General features: G+C 38.5%; 1 protein-coding gene across 7 annotated transcripts in view; it reads right to left on the minus strand.

The window, feature by feature from the left end:
• The window catches only part of HMCN1 (hemicentin 1), a 755,474-nt gene that overhangs the window by 263,533 nt on the left and 466,299 nt on the right, over positions 1 to 25,642 (minus strand). For all 7 annotated transcript variants that reach the window (XR_009531210.1, XM_060091137.1, XM_060091136.1 and 4 more), the window contains 2 exons: positions 17,451 to 17,564; positions 12,307 to 12,465 (listed from right to left, as the gene is read on the minus strand). Coding sequence is in view for 6 of the 7 variants with exons in the window: in XM_060091137.1 (XP_059947120.1) it covers positions 12,307 to 12,465; positions 17,451 to 17,564 (273 nt within the window). In the remaining variant the exon portion in view is untranslated. The remainder of the gene's footprint in view (positions 1 to 12,306; positions 12,466 to 17,450; positions 17,565 to 25,642) is intronic.

Raw genomic sequence — 25,642 nt, forward strand, 5'->3', positions numbered from 1 at the left:
AATTGAAGCTTGAGAATCAATAACTCAAATTAAAGTAACAGAATAGCATTTGATAAATGGAGAATACGGAGTGCTTAATGTTAGAGCTAAGAAATGATTCAGAAATTATAAAATTATAGGTAAGAAGTCTACACTTATCTACACAATTTAGGTAACCACAGAAGCCAGGGGGAAAAATCAGAGGTAACAGGCATACCCTGGAAAACAGAGGAATGCAATACAGGGAGGATGCTGTCAGAAAGCCCAAATAGGTGAGGCTCTCAGTATGTCCCACGGAACTTATGAGTAATAATGTTTGAGGTATCAGGCAAGGAGAAATACATAAGATACTATTAGAGGTAATAGATGAAATCTGCTCATGTAGGACTCTAAGAGGAAGTACCCCAGGGATGTCTCCTTGATAATGTCAAGATCAAACAATGGTCAGGAACTACAACAACTATCACTTATAGAGCCAGAGACTCTGTTAAGTCCTCTTCATTAGTTACCTCATTTGATCTTCAAAATATCCCTATGAGATATGTACTGTTATTACCCCAATTTTATAAAACTGAGACAGAGATAGTTAATTTGCTAAGTGTCACATGGAGTTGAACAGTGGAACTAGGATTGAAAACCAGGTTGATCCGACTCCAAAGTCACAGTTCTTTATCATTATATCAGCCTCCCCTTTTCCATGGGTTCTTATAACTGCCCATACTCAAGCTGGTTATCAGGCTAATAAGAATGGGTGTGGAGATCACTTCTCTCCTTCTCAACAGGAATTCTGGGACTTGGATGTACAGCTGTCTCCCAAGTAGCATTAGTGCTTTATTAGCCTGGGCCAAACGACCTCCTTTAACTTTACAGCCACATTTTCGATTATTTCTCCATACAAATCTTATTCTCTGGACAATCAGAACTTACTCTTCTCCGGTCAAGGACTGACCTTTCCAAAATCAGCACCTGTGTTACCACCATCCCTTTCAAATGTGATGTCTGCTGTTGATCTCTGGCTACTGAAACACTGACAATTCTTGAAGGCAGTTCAAAAGGCCCTTCCTCAATGCCATCTCTTACCATCCTAAATGGATATGATTTCTTCCCTCTCTGAGCTTTCACAGAACTCACTCTACACCACTCTCATGGCAATGGCTAAATTCAGCCTCTTACTAGACTATATGTTAGACTTTCCCCAGAGAATTTATATTTGTAACCACATTTTTACCTTTTATAGCAACTAACATGGTACTTTGTGCATTATACATGGCTGCTAGATATTTGTGAATGATTGAATCAATATTAAAACACTTCAACAATAACCTTGTGCGTGTGTGTGCATTAAGTGTATATGATGATAACAACATTGATTTCTCTTATATACATATGGGAATTTGACTAATAAAAAATAATAGGTAAAATAAATGTATTTAAAAAATAATTTAGAAGCCAGTTGATTGTGTGCTTATCTTACATGTGTAAGGCCTAGTTACTTTTCTCTAGAGTGATACTAGTCATTTATTCCAGAGCCAGCTGCTTGTCTGAAACAGAGAGGTATAAAAATCCCAGAATATGTTAGGCTCAGAGTGTGAACAGGTGAATATGGAGATAAGACAGAAAATAAATTCCAGAAGAGCAAAAAGATATGCATAAGCCTGGGATTGACTAAGTATTGGGGAGGAAACCAAGCTTACTGACATAAAGAGCATAGCCATCAGTGAAAATGGCGACAAAATGAGAATTTTCAGATGTAAGAAAGCCAAGAACAAACTAGATTTAAAAAGGATAGGGGGCAGAGTCAAGATGGCATGTGGAAAGACACCGAGTTAGCATCTCCCCACAACTAGGGTGCCTGCCGGCAGCTGGTGAGGGACCCTGACACCCAAGGAGATGGGAGGAACCCCCAAGTGAACCAGTAGGACGTGGGGGGACTGAGGGGGGAGAAGAAGTAGAGGCAAGACAAGATTGGCACCCCTGAGGCTGGGGAGATCAGGAGAGGCAGGTGGGAGAGGCCCTCCGGGAGGAGCAGGAGAGGAGCTAAGGGTGACTGCCCCGCCCACTCAGGCCTGAGGAGCCTGCTGAGCTCCCAGGCAACTCCCCTGCCCCCAAGGCCTCCACGTCCCCCCGGCCACATTGGTCCTGGGGGCATAAGAGGGAGGCTGGGGAGATCAGGAGAGGCAGGCAGGAGGGGCCCTCCAGAACAGAGGAGCAGGAGAGGAGAGGAAGGCATTTGCCCTGCCCACTTGAGCCCAGGAAGCCTGCTGGGCTCCCAGGTGAGGTCCCCCACCCTCTGAGACCAGGGATGGGGGGCACACCTGGGCCACTTCTGTTCCTTGAGCCTAAGCCCCAGCCCCCCACAGCCCCCAGGGCCTATTCCAGCCCTGTGGGTCCAAAGCATAGGTGCTGCCGACTGCTCAAACCTCGCCCTTGCTTAGGTGCCACCCTCCACAGCCAAGGCCTTTACCACCCTTTTTTTTCTTTCTTTCTTTTTTTTTTTTTCCCTTTCCCTCCTCCTCTTTTTTACTATTGTGGTACTGATGTACCTTCCAGTTGTTGATTCATCTACATGTTTATTTTTATATTCTTTCTAACATATCTGTTAGTTTCCTAGCTTAATTTTATTTTTCACTTTGTTATTGTTCTTTTTTTATTTCTTTTTTTCTTTTTTCTTCTTGTTGCCACCGCATGTGGCTTGTGAGATGTTGGTTCATGAGCCAGGGGTTGGGCTGAAGCTCCTGCAGTGTGAACTCCGAGTCTGAACCACTGGACTAACAGAGAATAGGGGTATTCCCTGAGACCCTAGGGAATATTCATTGGAGTGAGGTCTCACAGAGGTTCTCATCTCAGCAACAAGACCCAGCTCTATCCAACAGCCTAAAAACTCCAGTGTTGGAAGCCTCAGGCCAAACAACCAGTAAGACAGGAACACAAACCCACCCATTTAAAACAAAAACAAAAAAACATATGAGATGGCAAAAAAATATGTCACAGCTGAAGGAGCAAGGTAAAAACCTACAAGACCAAATAAATGAAGAGGAAATAGGCAATCTAACTGAAAAACAATTCAGAGTAATGATAGTAAAGATGATCCAGAATCTCAGAGATAGAATGAAGGCACGGACTGAGAAAATACAAGAAATGTTTAACAAAGATCTAGAAGAACTAAAGAACAAAGAAACAGAGATGAACAGCACAATAACTGAAATGAAAAAAACACTGGAAGGAATCAATAACAGAATAACTGAGGCAGAAGAACGAATAAGTGAGCTGGAAGACAAAATGGTGGAAATAACTGCCGAGAAGTAGAATAAAGAAAAAAGAATTTAAAGAACTGAAGACAACCTTGGAGACCTCTGGGACGACACTAAACACACCAACATTCGAATTATAGGGGTCCCAGAAGAAGAAGAGAAAAAGCAAGGGTGTGAGAAAATATTTGAAGAGCTTATAGTTGAAAACTTCCCTAACACGGGAAAGGAAATAGTCACCCCAGTCCAGGAAGCACAGAGTCCCATACAGGATAACTCCAAGGAGAAACACGCCAAGACACATATTAATCAAACTAATAAAAATTAAATTCAAAGAAAAAATATTAAAAACAGCAAGGGAAAAAACAAAAAATAACATACAAAGGAATCCCCATAAGGTTATCAGCTGATTTTTCAGCAAAAACTCTGCAGGCCAGAAGGCAGTGGAAGGATACACTGAAAGTGATGAAAGGGAAAAACCTACAACCAAGATTACTCTACCCAGCAAGGATCTCATTCCGATTCAATGGAGAAATCAAAAGCTTTTCAGACAAGCGAAAGCTAAGAGAATTCAGCACCACCAAACCAGGTTTACTACAAATGCTTAAGAAACTTCTCTAGGTGGGAAACACAAGAGAAGAAAAAGACCCACAAAAACAAACCCAAAACAATTAAGAAAATGGTAATAGGAATATACATATTGATAATAACCTTGAATGTAAATGGATTAAATGTTCCAGCCAAAAGACACAGACTGGAAGAATGGATACAGAAAAAAAGACCTATATATATGCTGTCTGCTAGAGACCCACTTCAGACCTAGGGACATATACAGACTGAAAGTGAAGGGATGGAAAAAGATATTCCATGATAATGGAAATCAAAAGAAAGCTGTAGTAGTAATACTCATATCAGACAAAATAGACTTTAAAATAAAGACTGTTATAAAAGATAAGGAGGGACACTACATAATGATCAAGGATCAATCCAAGAAGATATAACAATTATAAATGTTTATGCACCCAACATAGGAGCACCTCAATACATAAGGCAAATGCTAATAACCATGAAAGGAGAAATCGACAGTAACACAATAATAGTATGGGACTTTAACACCCCACTTACACCAATGGACACATCATCCAAACAGAAAATAAATAAGGAAACACAAGCTTTAAATGACATAATAGACCAGATAGATTTAATTGATATTTATAGAACGTTCCACCCAAAAGTGGCAGAATACACTTTCTTCTCAAGTGCAGCCAGAACACATCTTCTCCAGGATCATATCTTGGGTCAAAAATCAAGCACTGGTAAATATAAGAAAACTGAAATCATATCAAGCATCTTTTCTGACCACAATGCTATGAGATGGAAACCAATTACAGGAAAAACACTGTAAAAACCATAAATACATGGAGGCTAAACAATACATTACTAAATAACCAAGATATCACTGAAGAAATCAAAGAAGAAATTTTAAAAATACATAGAAACAAATGACAATGAAAACACGATGACCCAAAAACTGTGGGACGCAGCAAAAGCAGTTCTAAGAGAGAAGCTGATAGCAATTCAATCTCACCTCAAGAAACAAGAAAAACCTCAAATAAACAATATAACCCTACACTTAAAACTAGAGAAAGAAGAACAAAGAAAACTCAAAGTCAGTAGAAGGAAAGAACCCATAAAGATCAGAACAGAAATAAATGAAATAGAAACTAAGAAAACAATAGCAAAGATCAATAAAACTAAAAGGGGTTTCTTTGAGAAGATAAACAAAATTGGTAAACTCTTAGCCAGACTCATCAAGAAAAAAACGGAGAGGATGCAAATCAATAAAATTAGAAATGAAAAATGAGAAATCACAACTCACACCACAGAAATACAAAAGATTATAAGAAACTACTACAAACAACTATATGCCAATAAAATGGACAACCACTAAGAAATGCACAAATTCTTGGAAAGGTACAATTTTTCCAAGACTGAACCATGAAGAATTAGAAAATATAAACATACCTGTCACAACTAATGAAATTCAAACCATAATTAAAAATCTTCCAACAAACAAAGGCCCAGTACCAGATGGCTTCACAGGTAAATTCCATCAAGCACTTAGAGAAGAGCTAACAGTGATCCTTCTCAAACTCTTCCAAAAAATTGCAGAGGGAGAAACACTCCCAAATTCATTCTGCAAAGCCACCATCACCCTGATATCAAAACCAGAAAACGATATCACAAAAAAAGAAAATTGTCGACCAATATCACTGATGAAAATAGATACAAAAATCCTGAACAAAATACTAGCAAACAGAATCCAACAACACATTAAAAGGATCATACACCATGATCAAGTGGGATTTATCCCACGGATGCAAGGATTCTTCAATATACACAAATCAATCAATGTGATACACCACATTAACAAATTAAGGAATAAAAACCATATGATCATCTCAATAGATGCAGAAAAAGCTTTTGACAAAATTCAGTACTCATTTATTATAAAAACTCTCCAGAAAATGGGCATAGAGGGAACCCACTGCAACATAATAAAGGCCATATATGACAAACTCACAGTAAGCATCATACTCAATGGTGAAAAACTGAAAGCATTTCCACTAAGATCAGGAACAAGACAAGGATGTCCACTCTTGCCACTTTTAGATTCAACATAGTTGTGGAAGCCATAGCCACAGCAATCAGAGAAGAAAAAGAAATTGAAGGAATACAAATTGGAAAAGAAGAAGTAAAACTGTCACTGTTTGCAGATGACATGATACTATACATAGAGAATCCTAAAGATGCTACCAGAAAACTACTAGAGCTAATCAATGAATTTCGTAAAGTTGCAGGATACAAAATTAATGCACAGAAATCTCTTACATTCCTATACACTAATGATGAAAAATCTGAAAGAGAAATTAAGGAAACACTCCCATTTACCATTGTAACAAAAAGAAAAACATACCTAGGAATAAACCTACCTAGGGAGACAAAAGACCTGTATGCAGAAAAGTATAAGACACTGATGAAAGAAATTAAAGATGATATCAACAGATGGAGAGATATACCATGTTCCTGGATTGGAAGAATCAATATTGTAAAAATGACTATACTACCCAAAGCAATCTACAGATTCAGTGCAATCCCTATCAAACTACCAATGGCATTCTTCACAGAATTAGAACAAAAATTTTTACAATTCGTATGGAAACACAAAAGACCCCGAATAGCCACAGCAATCTTGAGAAAGAAAAATGGAGTTGGAGGAATCAGGCTTCCTGACTTCAAACTATATCACAAAGCTACAGTAATCAAGACAGTATGGTACTGGCACAAAAACAGAAATATAGATCAATATCTTGTAGACAGATCTATCAGGTACAAGGTAGAAAGCCCAGAGATAAACCCACGCACATATGGGCACCTTATTTATAACAAAGGAGGCAAGAACATACAATGGAGAAAAGACAGCCTCTTCAGTGAGGGGTGCTGGGAAAACTGGACAGCTACATGTAAAAGAATGAAATTAGAACACTTCTTAACACCATACACAAAAATAAACTCCAAATGGATCAGAGTTAAATGTAAGACCAGACACTATAAAACTCTTAGAGGGAAAACAGAGGAAAAATACTCTTTGACATAAACCACCCAGTAAGATCTTTTTTGACCCACCTCCCAGAGTAATGGAAATAAAAACAAAAATAAACAAATGGGACTTAATTAAACTTAAAAGCTTTTGCACAGCAGAGGAAACCATAAACAAGACAAAAAGACAACACTTAGAACGGGAGAAAATATTTACAAATGAAACAACAGACAAATGATTAATCTCCAAAATTTACAAACAGCTCATGGAGCTCAATATCAAAAAAACAAACCATCCATTTAAAAAATGGGTGGAAGACCTAAGTAGACATTTCACCAAGGAAGACATACAGATGGCCAAGAGGCACATGAAAAGATGCTTCACATCACTAATTATTAGAGAAACGCAAATGAAAACTACAATGAGGTGAGACCTCATGCTGGTCAGAATGGCCATTATCAAAACACTGAGAAACAATAAATGCTGGAAAGGGTGTGGTGAAAAGGGAACCCTCCTGCGCTGTTGGTGGGAATGTAAATTGATACAACCACTATGGAAAACAGTATGGAGGTTCCTTAAAAAACTAAAAATAGAACTACCATATGACCCAGCAATACCACTATTGGGCATATACCCTGAGAAAACCGTAATTCAAAAAGAGACATGTACCACGATGTTCATCGCAGCTCAATTTACAATAGCCAGGAATGGAAGCAACCTAAATGTCCATCAACAGATGAATGGATAAAGAAGATGTGGCACATATATACAACAGAATAGTACTCAGCCATAAAAAGAAACAAAATTGAGTTATTTGTAGTGAGGTGGTTGGACCTAGAGTCTGTCATACAAAGTGAAGTCAGAAAGAGAAATAAAAATACCGTATGCTAACACATAGATATATATATGGAATCTAAAAAAAAATGGTACTGATGAATCTAGTTTCAGGGCTGGAATAAAGATGTAGACACGGAGAATGGACTTGAGGACATGGGGTGGGAGGGGGAAGCTGGGGCAAAGTGAGAGTAGCATCGAGATATATACACTACTGAATGTAAAACAGTTAGCTAGTGGGAAGCAGCAGCATAGCACAGGGAGGGAGATCAGCTCGGTGCTTTGCAATGACCTAGAGGGTGGGATAGGGAGGCTAAAGAGGGAGGGGAAATGGGGATATATGTATGCATATGGCTGATTCACTTTGTTGTACAACAGAAACTAACACAGTATTGTGAAGCAATTATACTCCAGTAAAGATTTAAAAGAAAAAAGAAAGGGTAGGGCTTCCCTGGTGGCGCAGTGGTTGAGGGTCTGCCTGCCGATGCGGGGGACACGGGTTCGTGCCCCGGTCCAGGAAGATCCCACGTGCCGCGGAGCGGCTGGGCCCGTGAGCCACGGCCACTGAGCCTGCGCATCCGGAGCCTGTGCTCCGCAACGGAAGAGGCCACAGCAGTGAGAGGCCCGCGTACCACAAAAAAAAAAAAAAAAAAAAATGGTAAGTGAAGCTCAAGTTGTGCTCACAAAACTCAATTAAGATGAGAGAAGTCACCAGTGGTGAAGAAGCTTTGGGAAGAGTGTCAGGCATGAGACAAGCACAAGGTCAGGGAATAAATGTACTGGTACCAGAAAACAAGGCAAATGAGAGTACCAGGCACTAGGTAAGCAGCCAAGACAGCATCAATGACAAGCAAACATCAAAATGAAGCAGCTCCTACCTCAAGCCAAGAAGCCTTTTAAGTACTTCCTACTCCTGAGTGTGACCAATTCGGACTCCAAGTGAATTAACATTGGGTGGATGGTAAACAGATTAACAAAACCAGTGGGAAAGGAAGCAGAAGTGATTATAGTACAAAATATGGAACTTGTACAGAGGAGCAGCTTAGAGAAGTAGCTTAGGGAAGCTACAGCCCACCATGTGGTTTCAAATCGCAGCTCCACTATTTCTTAGCCTATAAAATTGGAAAATTATTTTACCTCCCCCAGTTTAAATTTCCCCATGAATAAAAGGGCGATAACATATCCTATCTCACATTGTTAAAGGAGAGAATCATTATTAATCATTTAGCATGTAGTAATCACCCAACTATAAACTATCAATGATCATAAATATTGTATAGTTAATTTATTAAATCATAGTTCTGGAGTTTAATGTATCTAATGTTAGTTTCAATTTTGGCTTCTGCATACAGTCTGTTGGATTTATTAGGCTGGATCCTCTGTGATCACCTAAATATTTGTGTGCAAGCACTTTGAGGACTGCACAGGGTTAAAGCACCGTACAGCTCTGTTGTCACTTACAGGTGGATATGGCTGTGTGCACACATTATTTTGAAAATATAAAAGTTACAAACAGATTGACCATCTTGCTCTGATACCTATTCTATAAAATTATTCTAGTTCCTTTAGTGATAATTAAATCTATCCCCACTATGGCAACTCTTGCATTAGATTAGTCAAACTGAAATTTTCTTTCTTTCCTAAAATGGCTGAACATACTGTTTTGGTTCTACCAAACCACAAAACATGAAACCACAGTCTAAGTCTAAAACATCACCCTCTGTGGTGTGGAATGCTGCAAATAAAGTCACTGCCAGGCCAACTTTTTGTTTGATGTAGCCAATCTCCTTCTCTTCCACATGACACCCTTTTAAAAAAGGATGAAAAGCATTGGTAACACTCCCTGAATATTGACCTGAAATGTCCATAACGGAGACTCACTACAAGAAGCTAGAACTCATGAATAACATTAAATGGCCTTTTTATGATTATTTTTGATCTAGTATTGTTTATGTGAAATAATAGGCCCACAAAAACAATCTGAAAGTCTAACTAGTTACATGATATGGATAAAAGCAAGTTTTTCTTCTTAAGTCATAATCTACTTTATGCCCAGTAGCTTTGGAACTCAAATGAATAATTTTATGCACCACTAATAGTAGTACTTAAATTGTCTCAAGCCCTTTTTTAAAAAAAATCAAGTTGAAACAGTGACTATCATATTAAAAGCACAATGCTTAATCTTAAATGTTATACCACTATCATATATGCATTTCTATATTATTTTTCAAGACTCAAAGAATCAAAGTGACCATTCAGTTTGTAAAATTAATATTCACCTATTTGATACACGTCCATTAAGCAGCTTTGGAGGAAAAGCAGTAACTGCTGACATGCTGAATGCACGTAGGTGATAATACCTCATTTCATCTTTACAACCAACCTATCAGGTAGGTACTGTTAAAAGTCAGGTAGAAAACCCAGTCCCTTTCTAGAGCTCATTCTCTTAAACACTATATAAATTCTAGGGAAAACTTGTTCTTTTGTTTGTTTGCTTTTAAACCTAATAGCAATAATCACAACTATCACTGCAACTATCACTTGCACAGTGCTTGGCAGTTACATCCTCTATCTGCTAGGATATGTAACAATAGTTTTATGTGGACAGAAAAGGTCTAGTCAAACTTTGTAAGCTACAATGATCAGAATTCTAATGGTGAATAAGGAAATAGTTAAGGCATAGCAGAAACATGAATGGTACTGATGTTAATATTAAGTTATTTGGCAATTTTTAACAATGATCAAGGTTACAGTAAGCAAACAATAGAGTTTACATAAGTAGTTCCATCAGGACAATTATTGGAATAAAAGTTAAGGAAGCCATTGTTTTAGAAAGGGTCGTTGAGAGTGAAGACCTTGAATATGAGTGGAGATAAAACAAAATTCAGTTCAAGGAATAAGGGATAAATATAAAACTTTTGTTAGGATGGTTTCCTATCTACTCCAAGTCACTCCAGCACAGACAGACCTAACCCTTATATAGTTTGTCACTAATCTGAAGAGAGAACCTGGAAAGTCCAGAAGCTAAAAAGATTTTCAAGAAGACAGTAAGTAAGCAAAGAAACATGTAAGATGTTTAGATTTTCTACAGTCTTGGAGGGTTTGAGGGTGTCATTCCCTTTTTACTGGGCTATTTCACTCTTCCTTCTAGAGCTAGACAACTCTACAAGAATATTGGGTGAATAGAAAATATCTGTGCAGGAAAGAGAGAGAAGCAAAACTAGAAAATGTTGAGAAGTGAAACTTCGTATATTTCTTGAAAACAAGAATTCTGTATCTAATCACCCTCTTCATTTGGACCTTATATTTCTAAAAGCATTTCTTGTATTTCACACTCTGCTGGTAGATTCAGAGACCCTCCACCCAGAGATTCCAATCGTATTTCCAAGGCACTTCTCTTAATAACCACAGAGTTTAGTCATGGTTCAAACACATCTTGCTGTGCTCTAGACAGATTCTACAGTGGTCTTTGTGGCCATTTTCAGCTTTGTTGATTCTACCCCAAGGGCATAATCACCAAGAATGCAGAGTGCTCACCAGACAGCCTAGGGGCATGGGGATCATAAAAGATCCCAGCTGGAAAAAAATTTTAGTTTATATGAAATAAAATACGAAGCTTAGAGGGTCATGATTTTCATTTAAAGAACAAAGTTAGTAGAACTAAAATGTTTTGTGTTAACTTTATTCTAAATAAAAAAATGCATTTTCTTTATAGTTCTTAACTTTTGTTAAAAAAAAACAGCTTTGGCATGAAAATCATCATGCATAAATGAAAATACAATTTAATGAAATGTCATATTTTATAAATTTAAGTGATGCAAACATTTGACTTATCTGTTAAAATTAAGCTGCCAGGTTCTTTTTCACATGAAATAAGCTCTGTTTTATTTCATGTGTTACCAAACTGTGTAATTTTATTTTTGAAGAAACATGAGATGGAGAGATGAAGAAGGAGGGAGGGCCAAACTTCTTGAGTAATCTGACTAAAGTTGTCATGCACATGCTGTATCATTCACATTGTGATTGACATTTATTTGTAGTTTGTACTTTGTTTTATACATAGAGGAGTCATTGCTAGTGAATTTTTTTTTAAAAAGTAAGATAACAATCTGCTACCTTTGCTGTCATCAACATCTCCAAATTATGGTCTCGGGCCAAAGTCTAAGTTTTGGCCTCCAGATGTTAATACTTAGGAATTTGGTGTCCAAATGGATGACTCCTGATAGGACAATGTCTGGCAACAGATGATAGACCAGTGAAGCCTACAGTCTCTGAAATCAAACAACCTAGATTCAAATATCCAGGCTCTGTCCCTCCATAGCTCTTGACCCTGGTCAAGTTGCTTAGCCTTTTTAAGCTTCCGTTTCCTTACCTATATAACAGAGAAAATTATAGTATCTTCCTCTTAAGATTGTTATGAGGGTTTAATGATATAATGCATATACAAGTTCTTAGCACAGTGCATGGTAAATAGAAAAAAACTTGGTACATGCTAACTACCATTATTATATTAATAATCTGAAATGCTAACTGTAGTTTTGCCATTCTGACAAATATTTCCACCAACTGCTTCAAAGTTATTAGTGTCAAAAAATACCAGGTCAATTTCAATACAAACTTGTCTATCAGAGACGGGATGCTTACAGCCAACATCCAGAGTTATCTTGCCAGTTGCTCTTCCGGCATCATTGACAGCAACACACGTATAATCACCAGCATCCAGATCTTGAGTTTCTTGAATCTTCAAAAGTCCCAAGAGAGGGTCAATAATGAGAAATGGTGAGGGCCTCAGCTCAAGATCCCCTAAGTCAAAACAAAGCGCAAAACGTTTTAACAGTTACATGTTTACATAGTTTGCTATTGATTTGATTGCAAAACTTCTGAAGAAAACGATTGTAGTTTTTAAATACAAGTGTCTTGCACAGTGCAGACACTTAAACAATGTTTATGCAATGAAAGAATGGCGTGTTTCTTGGTAATGAGCTGATTTATTAGTCTGTATAATTCCACAGGCTAATCTATAGTCGAAAATTAGGCCCTAAATGAATTATGTACAAATATTTCCTACCATATATGTACCTAAATGAGAACAAACTCTTTGAAGTTTGTTTGGGGGACTAGGAGAGAGTGGCAGCTGTCACCGTGGCTGTGTTAGGTAAGAAGGGAATGGGAAGATGAAGGTTGAAATGAGGTTTCTACCATCTTTGTGGCAGGATGAATTTCAATTACCCAGGAAATGCTTCGGAGACTATGGGTGTTCTTAGTTTGGCTAATGACCAGGTTTCTGGTTTGCTGGTTTGCTGAATGTTCTCAGTCAGATTTTGTCTTGTGAAAGGTATGAGCTGCCTAAGACGATTCTAAGGATGGCTCATGAAGTAGGAACCACAGCTGGCTAGAGAGGGTAGGGAAGAGCTTGCTGAGAGAAGAGAAAGAATGGATGAGGAACTCTTGACAATGGCCAGAGAGGAGTATTGTTATATAAACCTCCCCGGATACCTCTACTAAATCTGTATTAGGCATCAAAGTTCTTTAAGTTGGAGTTAGAGGTTTTTTTGGAAGAAGCAGGCAGGGGATAAATGAGTGGAGGATGGAACCAGATATCGAGTTTGGCCTCGGTATGAGGGTAGAGTGACCCAAGAAAGATGAGTTATTTCTGGGTTACCTGTCCCTGCAGTGCCTCAGATCCCCTGAGAACCATTTCTATTTGAAGGCAGGCAATGCCTCAACAAATCTCTAAGTTGGGTTAGCCTTTCCTTAGGCTTCCCTTCCTCCAAGGTTTCCCCTCATCGAAGAATGAATTTCACCAGGATGACAAATACCATAAAAAATTACCTAGTACTGATGTTTAAGTGGCAGCTTAGTGTCCATATCTTTTTTGTTTGTTTTTGTAAAGGGTGATGTCACACTCTGTGGGGATCCTAAAAAATTCCAGGAGGTTTAAGGGCCATTGCCTTAGGGTTTCACAGCATGCCCAGATGTCAAGTCTGAAGAGGTCCTCTCCAAAATGCCATATACTAGCTTAGCCATGTGCCCTGGGACTAAGGACTGTGGAAGTAACTCCCTTAGCTTTTAACAGGCTAAAACGCCAGAGCTAGTAATTCTCTAGGACACTACATAAAGCATCCACCAACAGACTCAGAGCAACAAACAATTCTCCTTTTGTTTTTATAATTTGGGGAGGAGAAGAGGTCAAAGGAGCCATAAATTTAAAAACAAAAAAATTACATTAGCAACTGTCAGTGCCAAAAATAAAGTATTTTTCAGCATTCCAACATTTAAAACCCCAATCATCCTTTTAACCTTGCTACTGGATACCACGTGAGAATGAGAGAAGCAACTAAAGCCTTGTCTATGTGCCTCTGGGAAACTTTCATAAGTAAAAGCAGATGATGTTGACATAAACTTTCCTCCCTCTAGGGGAGGATGCAATGTGACCAAGCTGTTCATCAAGCATTAAAATGTTTGGACTAAAATGCATTTAGATTTTTGGATTTTACTTCTCCTTTATTTCTTCTGTATATGTCAGAGGACATAACAGGATGAAATAAAGACTAAAAAGCTACTTTTTGCTAGTAGCTTTTTTTTTTTAATAAAAGTGTTTAAGGAATAGCAGTAATGAAACAAAATATAAATTGGAAAATACTGGTTATATCAAGTTTGCATTTTGATCACATTTTGGTCATCTCTCTTTATTTCTACTGAACAATTAGCAATCAAATTATTGAGAAGCCATAGAGAAATACAGAACTTTGAGATGAAAATGATTGAGGGAGTATATACTTTTAATATTAGATAAGATTAGAAGAATGTTTACACACATAGTAAAATATATAAACTTTGCTGACAATCTATTCTAGGATTGAACAATCATTACCATTAAGGAGGATTCTTTCTGCTTTAGTTTAAATTCAATTCTGGCCTCTGTGGATGCAAAGACTAACAGAGAGATCATTATCCCTGACATAAGACCCTTTAAATTGTTGAAGGTTTTTTAGTGGTTCTCAAAAATGTTTGTCTCAAGACCTTTTTATATTCTTAAAAATTATTGGGGACTTTAATGAATTTTTGTTTATGTGGATTATATTTATTTGTACTTCGCATTTTAGAAAGGAAACTTAAAAATTTTTAAACATATGTATTTATTTTCTAATAACTCATGACATTTTAACATAAATGTATTTTATTAAAAAAAATTTCCCTGAACAAGAGAAACTTAGTGAGAAAAGTGGCATTGTTTCACATTTTTGCAAATCTCTAGAATGTCTAGCTTAACAGAAGAGAGCTGAGTGTTCATTTTTGCTTCTGCATTCACTTTATTGGATATCACATATCATGTAGCTGAGATGAGTGTGAAAAAGCCAAATAACATCTTAGTATCATCAGGAAAATAATCTTGATCTCATGGGTTCCCTGAAAAGAATTGTGGGGAACCTCCAGGGATTGCCAACTACACTTTAGCAACAACAGATCTAAAGAAACAAATTCAATTTCTTTACTATTTTACCAGAAATATTCTTTATACAACATTTTAACAGTGTCCCTGATTCTTCTCTGAACCCACTTTATGTTGCTCATTTCTAAAATCTAAAATTTTGGGGGGCATTTGTATGTACGAAATTCCTTTTCTCAAATGGTCTGAATGAAATACAATTTATTAATGAATGATGGTTGCCAAGGGCTGCAGGGCAGGGGCAATGGGGAGCCGCTGTTCAACAGGCATAAAGTTTCAATCATACAAGATGAATAAGTTCTAGAGATTTGCTGTACAACAGTGCCTAGAGGTAACAATAGTGTAGTGTATGCTTAAAAATTTGTTAAGAGGGTAGAGCTCATGTGTTCTTACCATAAATAAAAAATAAACAAATGACCACCTACTTTATTCAATAAGAACTGCCTGAAAAAAAAGCTATGAAGAAAAATTGATTCTTATGGTTAGGGAAAGAACTATTCTTTCCCTCTGTGGTTTCCATAAGGTAGGATCTTCCTAACCTTGCTGCTGTCTCATCCCCAGCAGAGGCGGCAAAGAAAGGTCCAGCTGCCTCCTCGTCCCTTTCTTTTTGGAGCCAGTTTGCATGTAGAAGAGTTTGTCCCCTGGCTTTTTTCTCTTTATGATCCAGATTCTGCTTATGGAATAAATTGCCTGCCTGGGACTGGGAGAAGAAGTGATACTGGGGTTCAGGGCAGCTCTGCATATTGGAGATGAACATCAATTGAAGCAGGTCCTCCAACATGATCTGTCAGTGCTTAATGCCCACATGCTAGCTCTGTTGGTGCATAACTCAAACAGAGAAATGGGATATGATTTACTAGGCGCACTGAACTCCAATGTCTCTGGTTGAGAAACGAAACTACTAGGCAGTCAATTCTAGAATCTTCCATGTGGTGGCTGCATAGCTCCCTAACTCCTCATTCATCTCTCAAGCCATTTGTGGGACCAAAGCTGACATACAGACTATTCAGGAGCATAGCACCTACTTGGGAGAATAAAAGACTTTCTCTCTGTGACTCAGCTATTTACAGGCAGAGAAATCAGCAGATTCCATTACTTTAAAGAGTTTTTTTAGTTATTAACATAAACTACTGATTGATATTTTTCTGGATTTATTTAATTAAGATGTGAGTTTGAAACTTTTATCTACTTCATTTGTAAGTTAAAGATTTAAGTTTTTCAAATAAGGAAAATTAGTTTTTGTTGACTGAAACCTAATTAAGAAGCAAATCAAGAAATGTTTTCTTTTCAGAGAAAACACGAAGACTAAATCATTTAACATGGAAAACTATGAAAATGACATTATCTCCTAGTTTCCCTATTTTTGATTTGTATTATTGAAAAGTATTTGTTTTCTACATAAAGCCTTTCCTTTTCACCTCGTGTTCCCTAAGAGTTTGAACCCGAGGTGAATTCACAATTTTGTAATTATGACATCAACCTGTTGCTATGGGAATGTCTGTGATTTAACAAACAGAATCATAACAATAGTGCTTTGTACTATTTAGCATTTTTCATCTGAAGATTAAAGAGTATTTTGCAAACAGCATCTCAATAATCCTAGCAACCTCCCTCTTAGGGTGTTTGTGGGGATTTTTCTTTCTCATAGATTGGAAAAACTAAGAGAAAAACAGAAGCAGGACATTTTATACAGATATCTACTGTCAGCATTTGAGCCTAGACCAGGACCCAAGGGCATTCTCACCAAGGACAAGCAGCACATTACTGTTATTTTATTACAGAATCACAGAGGTAGAATCTTTATATCACAAATGGAGGCAGATAATTTCTATACTTGATATAAACAGCTACCATGCATGATGAAGCTGACCACAAAATACGTTTGTCTTTCAGTCAAATGTCATTCAACTGTAATTTTTGAGGTATGTCTTTATTTGAGCTCTTTATAGAAAGCGTCCTGGAGAATCTAGAAAACTTCCTAATTGTGAGAGCCTAAGCAAAGTGAACTGAGATAAGTGAAGCTATTTTAAACATTAACTGAGTATTCTTGGACAATTTTCTACAGGAAACAATCCTAAACTAATAAAGAGAACGTTCAGCTGGATTAGCACAGGCGAAGTTTTCCTGCTTTGATTTTCACGGTCCTGTAATCCACACCAGATGTCAAATGCTGACATTCAGAGTGCAGAATTTTGAACTATCGTCTCTAGTGGGACCATAAGCACATTTTATGGAGCTCCTAAGTCACATACCAAAACAAATTTTTAACAAACCATTTTTATCTAAAAGAGAAAACAATACTAAGTGAACCAGACATGAACATACTTAAGAAATGTACCTTTGAACCATTTAACCTGAGGTGGAGGAACACCAGACGTTTTACATTCCATAACTGTTGTATCCCCAAGGGCAACCAAGAGCTCACTCTGAATTACGATCAACTTCGGGGCTTCTGAAAACAACAAGCATGCAAATAATTAATGTCTCACACAATGCCACTTACACCTTGTTTATGTTTACTAAATGAACCAATAAAAAAAATATTATTATTTACGTGCTTGTGGCTATCTCAGTTTTTACAAACAGAAATAAACTCTTATGATGTATATGCACACAGATGTGTGTGATGCAAAGATCATCTATAAGGCCAAAAGAATATTAGGAAAAAATAATTCTCATGAAACAGTGTCCAAAAATTTAGGAAATTAATTGATGCACATTTTCTAGGTAATGCACATTTCAATTAATCAATGCACATTTTATACGTGACTTTAAGGATATTCATGTCTATCTACAGAGAGACAGTTGTAGTCTAAGACTAAAATTTGCAACTATAAAAAGTAGAGTCTCCCACTTTTAACGTTATTTTCCCCTTTGATGTTAAATACAGACATTCTCTAAGTTTCTTTCCTTAGCTCTGATTCACCCCTTTGCCTAATGCTTTACTTCATGCACATATTTTTCTCTTAACTGAATATTTTAGGACTTCCTAACTCCAACTGAGGTAGTTTTAAACAAAGCCAAGAGTTAATTTCTCAAAGATCCTGTTACCCCTTGGCTAGAAAACTTTGGTGATTGCATTTCATAATTCCCTAGTTCGGCTTTCAAAAATCATAAACTGGTGCACGGCTTTCTTTTGAACTTCACGCTCCATTACACCTCCTTGCTTATCACAAGGTATGGAGCTACACTGGTAGTCCAAAACATGCGCTATTCCCTCCCATCTTCCTGCTTTTGCTAAAGTTTTCCCCTCTGCCTGAAATGCCCTTGGCCACAACTCTTCAAATCCCACTCATTCTTCCAGGCTGAGCTTAAAACCTATCTCCTTTAAGAAGTGTTTGCAAATTCCCCAGTCAGAATTAATCTTCCCCTCCACCAACCTTCCACTTTTGTACTTACGTGTCTGCCTTATTATATTTATTTACAGATATCCACTCCCATCATTCACACTCTTGAAAAGTAAGGACCTCATGACATACATTTTTTATTTTACATTCCGCAGTCTCTAGCACAGCATTTTACATACTTTGGGTGATTACTAAGTTAAATAAATGGGTGGAATATTTTGGTTTCTTCGTGAATGAACCAAAATTCATTTCTGCAATGCAGAATCTGTTTCAACCCCCATTCCCAACTGTTTGTTCCCTCTCCACATGGCTGTTCTATGACCGTTTTTAATTGCCATCTCTAAATTTGAGCCCATCTTCCCTTCTAAACTTATTCACCACATGCCTTCCTCATTTCTATAAATTAGACTTCTTCCCAGGCTTTTAGGTCCACTATTTGTGACATTTTTGTTACCTCCTTCATCTATACACACCACCTAAAATTCTCAACCTTTTTTTTTTTTTTAACATCTTTATTGGAGTATAATTGCTTTACCATGGTGTGTTAGTTTCTGCTTTATAACAAAGTGAATCAGTTATACATATACATATGTTCCCATATCTCTTCCCTCTTGCATCAATTCTCAATCTTTATTGGGGCTCTTTTACATTCCTTCCTCTCCACTGCCAATTTTACTACCTTACTATGAATGATGAAGAAAAATGAGAGAAATGGTGGACTGCTAATCATTAATTATTCACAGTTTACAAAATGACACTGAGCATATAACCCTTGTCCTTTATTTGTCTAAGAAAGACCAAAGTGAAAGAAATATTGGGGCTTCCCTGGTGGCGCAGTGGTTGAGAGTCCGCCTGCCGATGCAGGGGACACGGGTTCGTGCCCAGGTCCGGGAAGATCCCACATGCCGTGCAGCAGCTGGGCCCACGAGCCATGGCCGCTGAGTCTGCACGTTCAGAGCCTGTGCTCCGCAACAGGAGAGGCCACAACAGTGAGAGGCCCACGTACCACAAAAAAAAAAAAAAAAGAAAGAAATATTGTATTCTATATTACATATTATTAGAATATATGGTTATGTATTATAATAGATTTGATTATATTATACATCTTAGAATGTATTATATTCTACTATATTATGGAATATTATATTATAGGATTGTTGTCATAAAGTATATCTTCAATAAATGTTTGAGTTTGGAGGGGAAAAACTGAAGATGAAAAGCAAAAAGTAATACCTAGATAAGTGACAGAAATGTTGTAAATATTTAATTATAACAGAAATATTATAACGTTTCATATGTATAAATATATTTATACATATATATATATGAACATAAGTGGAAAATGTAAAATGAAAGTTGAGGTGAACTGGAGAGGAGGAAGATGGAGGAAGGGTAAGACACGCAGATCAGCTTCCTCCCAACAGATACATCAGAAATACATCTACACGTGGAACTACTCCTATAGAACACCCACTGAACGCTGGCAGAAGACCTCAGACCTCCCAAAAGGCAAGAAACACCCTAGGTACCTGGATAGGGAAAAAGAGAAAACAGAGAAAAAAGAATAGAGACGGGACCTGCACCTCTGGGAGGGAGCTGTGAAGGAGGAAAGGTTTCCACACACTAGGAAGCCCCTTCGTGGGCGGAGACTGGAGGTGGCGGAGGGGGAAGCCTTGGTGCCGTGGAGGAGAGCACAGCAACAGGGGTGCGGAGGGCAAAGCGGAGAGATTCCCGCACAGAGGCTCGGTGCCGACCAGCACTCACCAGCCAGAGAGGCTTCTCTGCTCACCCACCAGGGCGGGTGGGGGCTGGGAGCTGAGGCTCGGGCTTCGGTCGGATCGCAAGCAGAGGACTGTGGGTGGCGGCGTGAACACGGCCTGAAGGGGGCTAGTGCACCACGGCTAGCCGGGAGGGAGTCCAGGGAAAAGTCTGGAGCTGCCGAAGAGGCAAGAGACTTTTTCTTCCCTCTTTGTTATCTGGTGCACGAGGACAGTGGATTAAGAGCGCCGCTTAAAGGAGATCCAGAGACGGGCACGAGCCGCGGCTAATAACACGGACCACAGAGACGGGCATGAGACGCTAGGGCCGCTGCTGCCGCCACCAAGAAGCCTGTGTGCGAGCACAGGTCACTATCCCCACCTCCCCTCCCGAGACCCTGTGCAGCCCACCACTGCCAGGGTCCTGTGATCCATGGACAACTTCCCCGGGAGAACGCACAGTGCACCTCAGGCTGGTGCAATGTCACGCCGGCCTCTGCCGCCGCAGGCTCGCCCCGCATCCATACCCCTCCCTCCCCGCGGCCTGAGTAAGCCAGAATCCCCGGGTCAGCGGCTCCTTTAACCCCGTCCTGTCTGAGCGAAGAACAGACGCCCTCAGGTGACCTACACATAGAGGCGGGGCCAAATCCAAAGCTGAACCCCGGGAGCTGTGTGAACAAAGAGAAAGGGAAATCTCTCCCAGCAGCCTCAGGAGCAGCAGATTAAATCTCCACAATCAACTTAATGTACCCTGCATCTGTGGAATACCTGAATAGACAAGGAATCATCCCAAATTGAGAAGGTGGACTTTGAGAACAAGATATATTATTTTTTCCCCTTCTCCTCTTTTTGTGAGTGTTTATGTGTATGCTTCTGTGTGAGATTTTGTCTGTATAGCTTTGCTTTCACCATTTGTCCTGGGGTTCTGTCCGTCAGTTTTTTGGGTTTTTTTCTTTAATTTAAAAAAAACACTTTTTTTAAATTTAATAACTTTATTTTTTTATCTTACTTTATTTTATTTTATCCCCTTCCTTCCTTCCTTCCTTCCTCCCTCCCTCCCTCTCTCTCTCTCTTTCTTTCTTTCTACTTTTTCTCCCTTTTATTCTGAGCCGTGTGGATGAAAGCCTCTTGGTGCTACAGCAAGGAGTCAGTGCTGTGCCTCTGAGGTGGGAGAGCAAACTTCAGGACACTGGTCCACAGGGGACCTCCCAGCTCCATGTAATATCAAACGGCGAAACTCTTCCAGAGATCTCCATCTAAATGGCAAGACACAGCTTCACTCAACGACCAGCAAGCTACAGTGCTGGACACCCTATGCCAAACAACTAGTAAGACAGGAACACAGCCCCATCCATTAGCAGAGAGGCTGCCTAAAATCGCAATAAGGCCACAGACACCCCAAAACACACCACCAGACATGAACCTGCCCACCAGAAAGAAAACATCCAGCCTCATCCACCAGAACACAGGCACTAGTCCCCTCCAGCAGGAAGCCTACACAACCCACTGAACCAACCTTAGCCACTGGGGACGGACACCAGAAGCAACAGGAACTACGAACCTGCAGCCTGAAAAAAGGAGACCCCAAACACAGTAAGGAAGGCAAAAGAAGAAAAAAAACACAGCAAATTAAGGAGCAAGGTAAAAACCCACCAGACCTAACAAATGAAGAAGAAATAGGCAGTGTACCTGAAAAAGAATTCAGAATAATGACAGTAAAGATGATCCAAAATTTTGGAAATAGAGTACAGACAATGCAAGAAACATTTAACAAGGACCTAGAAGAACTAAAGAGGAAAGAAGCAACAATAAACAACAAAATAAATGAAATTAAAAATACTCTAGAAGGGATCAATAGCAGAATAACTGAGGCAGAAGAACGGAAAAGTGACCTGGAAGATAAAATAGTGGAAATAACTACTTCAGAGCAGAATAAAGAAAAAAGAATGAAAAGAACTGAGGACAGTCTCAGAGACATCTGGGACAACATTAAATGCACCAACATTCGAATTATAGGGGTCCCAGAAGAAGAAGAGAAAAAGAAAGGGGCTGAGAAAATATATGAAGAGATTATAGTTGAAAACTTCCCTAATATAGGGAAGGAAATAAGTTAATCAAGTCAAGGAAGCACAGAGAGTCCCATACAGGATAAATCCAAGGAGAAACATGCCAAGACACATATTAATCAAACTATCAGGGCTTCCCTGGTGGCGCAGTGGTTGGGAGTCCGCCTGTCGATGCAGGGGACATGGGCTCATGCCCCGGTCGGGGAAGATCCCACATGCCGCAGAGATGCTAAGCCCATGAGCCATGGCGGCTGGGCCTGCGCGTCGGGGGTCTGTGCTCTGCAACGGGAGAGACCACTGCAGTGAGAGGCCCGTGTAACGCAAGAAAAAAAAAAAAAACTATAAAAATTAAATACAAAGAAAACATATTAAAAGCAGCAAGGAAAAAATGACAAATAACAAACAAGGGAATCCCCATAAGGTTAAGAGCTGATCTTTCAGCAGAAACTCTGCAAGCCAGAAGGGAGTGGCTGGACATATTTAAAGTGATGAAGGAGAAAAACCTACAACCAAGATTACTCTACCCAGCAAGGACCTCATTCAGATTTGATGGAGAAATTAAAAACTTTACAGACAAGCAAAAGCTGAGAGAATTAAGCACCACCAAACCAGCTTTACAACATATGCTAAAAAAAATTGTCTAGGCAAGAAACACAAGAGAAGGAAAAGACCTACAATAACAAACCCAAAACAATTAAGAAAATGGGAATAGGAACATACATATCGATAATTACCTTAAATGTAAGTGGATTAAATGCTCCCACCAAAAGACAAAGACTGGCTGAATGGACAGAGAAACAAGACCCATATATATGCTGTCCAAAAGAGACCCACTTCAGACCTAGGGACACATACAGACTGAAAGTGAGGGGATGGAAAAAGATACTCCATGCAAATGGAAATCAAAAGAAACTGGGAGTAGCAATTCTCATATCAGAAAAAAATAGACTTTAAAATAAAGACTATTACAAGAGACAAAGAAGGACACTACATAATGATCAAGGGATGGATCAAAGGAGAAGATATAACAATTGTAAATATTTATGCACCCAACACCGGAGCACTTCAATACATAAGGCAAATACTAACAGCCATAAAAGGGGAAATCAACAATAACACATTCATAGTACAGGATTTAACACCCCACTTTCACCAACGGACAGATCATCCAAAATGAAAATAAATAAGGAAACACAAGCTTTAAATGATACATTAAACAACATGGACTTAATTGGTATTTATAGGACATTCCATCCAAAAACAACAGAATACACATTTTTCTCAAGTGCTCATGGAACATTCTCCAGGATAGATCATATCTTGGGTCACAAATCAAGCCTTGGTAAATTTAAGAAAATTGAAAGTGTATCAAGTATCTTTTCCGACCACAATGCTATGAGACTAGATATCAATTACAGGAAAAGATCTGTAAAAAATACAAACACATGGAGGCTAAACAATACAATACTTAATAACGAAGTGATAACTGAGGAAATCAGAGAGGAAATCAAAAAATACCTAGAAACAAATGACAATGGAGACACGATGACCCACAACCTATGGGATGCAGCAAAAGCAGTTCTAAGAGGGAAGTTTATAGCAATACAATCCTACCTTAAGAAACAGGAAAAATCTCAAATAAACAACCGAACCTTGCACCTAAAGCAATTAGAGAAAAAAGAACAAAAATACCCCAACGTTAGCAGAAGGAAAGAAATCATAAAGATCAGATCAGAAATAAATGAAAAAGAAATGAAGGAAACGATAGCAAAGATCAATAAAACTAAAAGCTGGTTCTTTGAGAAGATAAACAAAATTGATAAACCATTAGCCAGAATCATCAAGAAAAAGAGGGAGAAGACTCAAATCAATAGAATTAGAAACGAAAAAGGAGAAGTAACAACTGACACTGCAGAAATACAAAAGATCATGAGAGATTACTACAAGCAACTCTATGCCAATAAAATGGACAACCTGGAAGAATTACTACAAGCAACTCTATGCCAATAAAATGGACAACCTGGAAGAAATGGACAAATTCTTAGAAATGCACAACCTGCCAAGACTGAATCAGGAAGAAATAGAACATATGAACAGACCCTTCACAAGCACTGAAATTGAAACTCTGAGTAAAATCTTCCAACAAAGAAATGCCCAGGACCAGATGGCTTCACAGGTGAATTCTATCAAACATTTAGAGAAGAGCTAACACCTATCCTTCTCAAACTCTTCCAAAATATAGCAGAGGGAGGAACACTTCCAAACTCATTCTATGAGGCCACCAACACCCTGATACCAAAACCAGACAGAGATGTTGCAAAGAAAGAAAACTACAGGCCAATATCACTGATGAACATAGATGCAAAAACCCTCAACAAAATACTAGCAAAAAGAATGCAACAGCACATTAAAAGGATCATACACCATGATCAAGTGGGGTTTATTCCAGGAATGCAAGGATTCTTCAATATATGCATCAATCAACGTGATACACCATATTAACAAACTGAAGGAGAAAAACCATATGATCATATCAACAGATGCAGAGAAAGGTTTCAACAAAATTCAACACCCATTTATGATAAAAACCCCGCAGAAAGTAGGCATAGACGGAACTTTCCTCAACATAAAAAAGGCCATATGTAACAAACCCACAGCCAACATCATCCTCAATGGTGAAAAACTGAAACCATTTCCACTAAGATCAGAAACAAGACAAGGTTGCCCACTCTCACCACTATTATTCAACATAGTTTTGGAAGTTTTAGCCACAGCATTCAGGGAAGAAAAGGAAATAAAAGGAATCCAAATCAGAAAAGAAGAAGTAAAGCTGTCACTGTTTGCAGATGACATGATACTATACATAGAGAATCCTAAAGATGCTACCAGAAAACTACTAGAGCTAATCAATGAATTTGGTAAAGTAGCAGGATACAAAATTAATGCACAGAAATCTCTGGCATTCCTATACACTAATGATGAAAAATCTGAAAGTGATATTAAGAAAAGACTCCCATTTACCACTGCAACAAAAAGAATAAAATATCTAGGAATAAACCTACCTAAGGAGACAAAAGACCTGTATGCAGAAAATTATAAGACACTGATGACAGAAATTAAAGATGATACAAATAGATGGAGAGATGTACCATGTTCTTGGATTGGAAGAATCAACATTGTGATAATGACTCTACTACCCAAAGCAATCTACAGATTCAATGCAATCCCTATCAAACTACCAATGGCACTTTTCACAGAACTAGAACAAAAAATTTCACAATTTGTATGGAAACACAAAAGACCCCGAATAGCCAAAGCAATCCTGAGAACAAAAAACGGAGCTGGAGGAATCAGGCTCCC

Source organism: Mesoplodon densirostris, chromosome 2 (assembly GCF_025265405.1).
Source record: "Mesoplodon densirostris isolate mMesDen1 chromosome 2, mMesDen1 primary haplotype, whole genome shotgun sequence".
Lineage (NCBI taxonomy): Eukaryota > Metazoa > Chordata > Mammalia > Artiodactyla > Ziphiidae > Mesoplodon > Mesoplodon densirostris.